The 3,388-nt window shown below is 44.4% G+C and overlaps 1 protein-coding gene and 1 long non-coding RNA gene across 6 annotated transcripts in view; one reads left to right on the top strand and one right to left on the bottom strand.

Annotated features, from left to right (window-relative positions):
* fibcd1a (fibrinogen C domain containing 1a) overlaps positions 1–3,388 on the top strand; it is a 21,637-nt gene that overhangs the window by 7,067 nt on the left and 11,182 nt on the right. Inside the window, exons 2-5 of one of the 2 annotated variants that reach the window (XM_046034308.1) lie at positions 876–954; positions 2,218–2,333; positions 2,420–2,792; positions 2,962–3,094. In XM_046034308.1, coding sequence (XP_045890264.1) covers positions 877–954; positions 2,218–2,333; positions 2,420–2,792; positions 2,962–3,094 — 700 coding nt within the window. In that variant the 5' untranslated portion in view covers position 876. Of the gene's footprint in view, positions 1–858; positions 955–2,217; positions 2,334–2,419; positions 2,793–2,961; positions 3,095–3,388 lie in introns of both variants that reach the window. The other variant, XM_046034309.1, reaches the window with a different exon arrangement.
* Positions 1,125–3,388, bottom strand: part of LOC123959946 — an 8,863-nt gene continuing 6,599 nt past the window's right edge. The window contains exons 8-10 of one of the 4 annotated variants that reach the window (XR_006822408.1): positions 2,945–3,027; positions 2,449–2,761; positions 1,125–1,989 (exon numbers count right to left, since the gene is read on the bottom strand). This is a non-coding gene — a long non-coding RNA (uncharacterized LOC123959946). Of the gene's footprint in view, positions 1,990–2,448; positions 2,788–2,944; positions 3,028–3,388 lie in introns of all 4 variants that reach the window. The other 3 variants (XR_006822406.1, XR_006822409.1, XR_006822407.1) reach the window with 3 other exon arrangements.

Below are 3,388 nucleotides of genomic sequence, written 5' to 3'. Positions count from 1 at the left end.
TGGTGTTGGTCCACTGTGTTTTCTGAGGTCCAAGGTCAACGCAGCCGTCTACCAGGACGTTTTAGAGCACTTCATGCTTCCTGCTGCTGACCAACTTTATGGAGATGCAGATTTCATTTTCCAACAGGACTTGGCACCTGCACACAGTGCCAAAGCTACCAGTACCTGGTTTAAGGACCATGGTATCCCTGTTCTTAATTGGCCAGCAAACTCGCCTGACCTTAACCCTATAGAAAATCTATGGGGTATTGTGAAGAGGAAGATGCGATACGCCAGACCCAACAATGCAGAAGAGCTGAAGGCCACTATCAGAGCAACCTGGGCTCTCATAACACCTGAGCAGTGCCACAGACTGATGGACTCCATGCCACGCCGCAGTGCTGCAGTAATTCAGGCAAAAGGAGCCCCAACTAAGTATTGAGTGCTGTACATGCTCATACTTTTCATGTTCATACTTTTCAGTTGGCCAACATTTCTAAAAATCCTTTTTTTATATTGGTCTTAAGTAATTTTCTAATTTTCGGAGATACTGAATTTGGGATTTTCATTGTCAGTTTTAATCATCACAATTAAATGAAATAAACATTTGAAATATATCAGTCTGTGTGTAATGAATGAATATAATATCCAAGTTTCACTTTTTGAATGGAATTACTGAAATAAATCTACTTTTTGATGATATTCTAATTATATGACCAGCACCTGTATATAGGTATTTGGAGGGGTTTATCTTTTTTACCTGCTGACTGTATGACCAAACAAATCGAACAGCATTTTCACCACATGGCTTTTGTTTTCAACTTCTGGACTGTTTGAGTTTTGCCTTTGTGACTGTAAACCGGATCTCACCCGGTTCAGGTGTGTTTGTGTTTCAGGATGATGCTGAATGACAGGTGGACCATCATGAACAACAGCAGCTCCGAGCTTGACAGCAAACGACCGAGTAAACACAAGGTAAGGCCTCAGACATGCTACATTAGCAGTTAGCATGTTAGCTTGCCAGTTAGACCCAAACCCGGTCTGACTCCCCCCATCGTCCCCCAACAGACAGACACACAAACCAAGCGAACGACAGACACACAGAGAGTTAATTCGTGTTAATCTGGAGTTAATCTGTCAGATTAAAGTGTCTCTAATCTGCAGCAGCTGTCGCCTTCACTGACATCGACTGATGATCTACAGATTAAACACTACAGAACACACACATGGTCCGCACCACAGGGGAGGTGTTACCCCACAACCCACATCCAGACTGCATCCAGACTGCTGTAACCCTCTTATTGGTGGAGGAAGAAATATTCAGTCATAAAATTACAGATAATGTCAGTCATAACAAACAAATATGTATTTCAAAGCATTACCATGTCTTCTTTCCTCAATATAGCATCAAATTAAAGCCAATTAAAATTATTTTAAACAATCAAAAATTACTTTTTGCTGATGGGTTTTTGGCCTGTCCCTCGAGATGATTGTTCTGTTTCAGCAAGGCTTGTAATTTGCAAAATGTAGGCAACATTTTTACATTTACATATTGTTTAAAGTACAATGTTATAGTTAAAATTAAGCATATTGTTAATTCAGGCAGGCAACGAAGTCAAGCTCAGCTCACAAACCCAATACATTGGCTGATAGCAGTCCATGTCAAGTCAAGCTTTCATCAGCTGATTTCCCTCCAAGCATTCATTGGCAATTGGTTTGTACACGGAAGGGCGGGGAGGTGCTCTTCCAGTCTTATGGCTTTCTATGTCGGCATGTGGAAGGGCGGGGAGGTGCTCTTCCAGTCTTATGGCTTTCTATGTCGGCATGTGGAAGGGCGGGGAGGTGCTCTTCCAGTCTTATGGCTTTCTATGTCGGCATGTGGAAGGGCGGGGAGGTGCTCTTCCAGTCTTATGGCTTTCTATGTCGGCATGTGGAAGGGCGAGGAGGTGGAGGAGGGGAGGTGCTCTCCCAGAGGGTACCAGAACAGAGCAACACTGCCAAACATAATTCCTGCAAGCAAATAAAGTATATGAGGAATTTGTCCTGACTGAACTTTGTTTTTGACATAAATATATATTAAATACATTAATTTATCTGTGTCACCACAGAATATTATTATTATACCTACTACATACTACACTACATTCATCTGATTTACAGATTTCATTAAACTCATCATGTCACATGTTACTTTTTGATGAGACATATTGATTGATCGTACTGTGTGTGTGTGTTCAGAGGTGCTGCAGCTTCCTGTTATGGTCCGTTGTCGTTTTAATCGTCATAGCAACCATCGTCACAGTAACAGTCACTATCCTGTACCTGAACCAGTATCCTCTGCCCTTCATCAGCAGGTAAACTCACCTGTCTGTCTGACTCACCTTTCTGTCTGACCCACCTGTCTGTTTGTCTGACTCACTCTCTGTCATTGTTGTCACAGTAACAGGGGCGGGGTCTCCTCCTCCTCACCTGTAATCTCAACCAATCCCAGAGAGTCTGGCGCCCTGGTGTCCATCTCCCGGGTTGCAGACGGAGAGCCAATCAGCATCTTCTTGGACCCGAACTGTCCAGACTACAGCGATAGCTTCCTGCGCTGGGAGGCGCTGCAGAGCTCTCTGCTGCGAGCGCTGTCCAATCACAACGCAGATGACTGGCAGGACACGGGATTGGTCCAGAAGCTGGCCGAGGAGCTGAAGGTGTTGTCAGGCCACGCCCACCACCTGAGGCTGGAAGCTGATTCGCTGAAAAGAGGTCAAGGTGTTCTGGACCAGCAACTGGTCGCCTTGCAGAGCGAGCAGAGCCGCATCTCTCAGGTTCATTTAGAAAAATAAAACTCAAATATAGTTAATTACTAAATAAAGCAAAGAGAATTACACTTAACATAATCAGAAACCCAATAAAAATAAAATGTTTAAATAAAATAAACAAATTAACAGTCAGTACAAGACATTAATACAATGCGTACCTCTCTTACCTGTGCAGGTGTTATCTGACAGCCACTCAGGTGTGATGAAGCTGGCTGCAGGTTTCAGTGATTCTCTGCTCGGCCTGCAGAGGGAGACAGAGAGTCTGAGGAGGCTCAGCAGTGAGCTGCAGAGGGACAGCAGATACAGAGGTACTACTACACAGTACTACAAACAGTACTACACACAGTACTACAGAGGGAGACAGAGAGTCTGAGGAGGCTCAGCAGTGAGCTGCAGAGGGACAGCAGATACAGAGGTACTACTACACAGTACTACAAACAGTACTACACACAGTACTACAGAGGGAGACAGAGAGTCTGAGGAGGCTCAGCAGTGAGCTGCAGAGGGACAGCAGATACAGAGGTACTACTACACAGTACTACAAACAGTACTACACACAGTACTACAGAGGGAGACAGAGAGTCTGAGGAGGCTCAGCAGTG

Source organism: Micropterus dolomieu, linkage group LG21, assembly GCF_021292245.1.
Source record: "Micropterus dolomieu isolate WLL.071019.BEF.003 ecotype Adirondacks linkage group LG21, ASM2129224v1, whole genome shotgun sequence".
In the NCBI taxonomy this organism is placed as follows: domain Eukaryota; kingdom Metazoa; phylum Chordata; class Actinopteri; order Centrarchiformes; family Centrarchidae; genus Micropterus; species Micropterus dolomieu.
The sequence above is the reverse complement of the archived record's forward strand: the minus strand, read 5'-3'. Positions and strand labels throughout refer to the sequence as shown.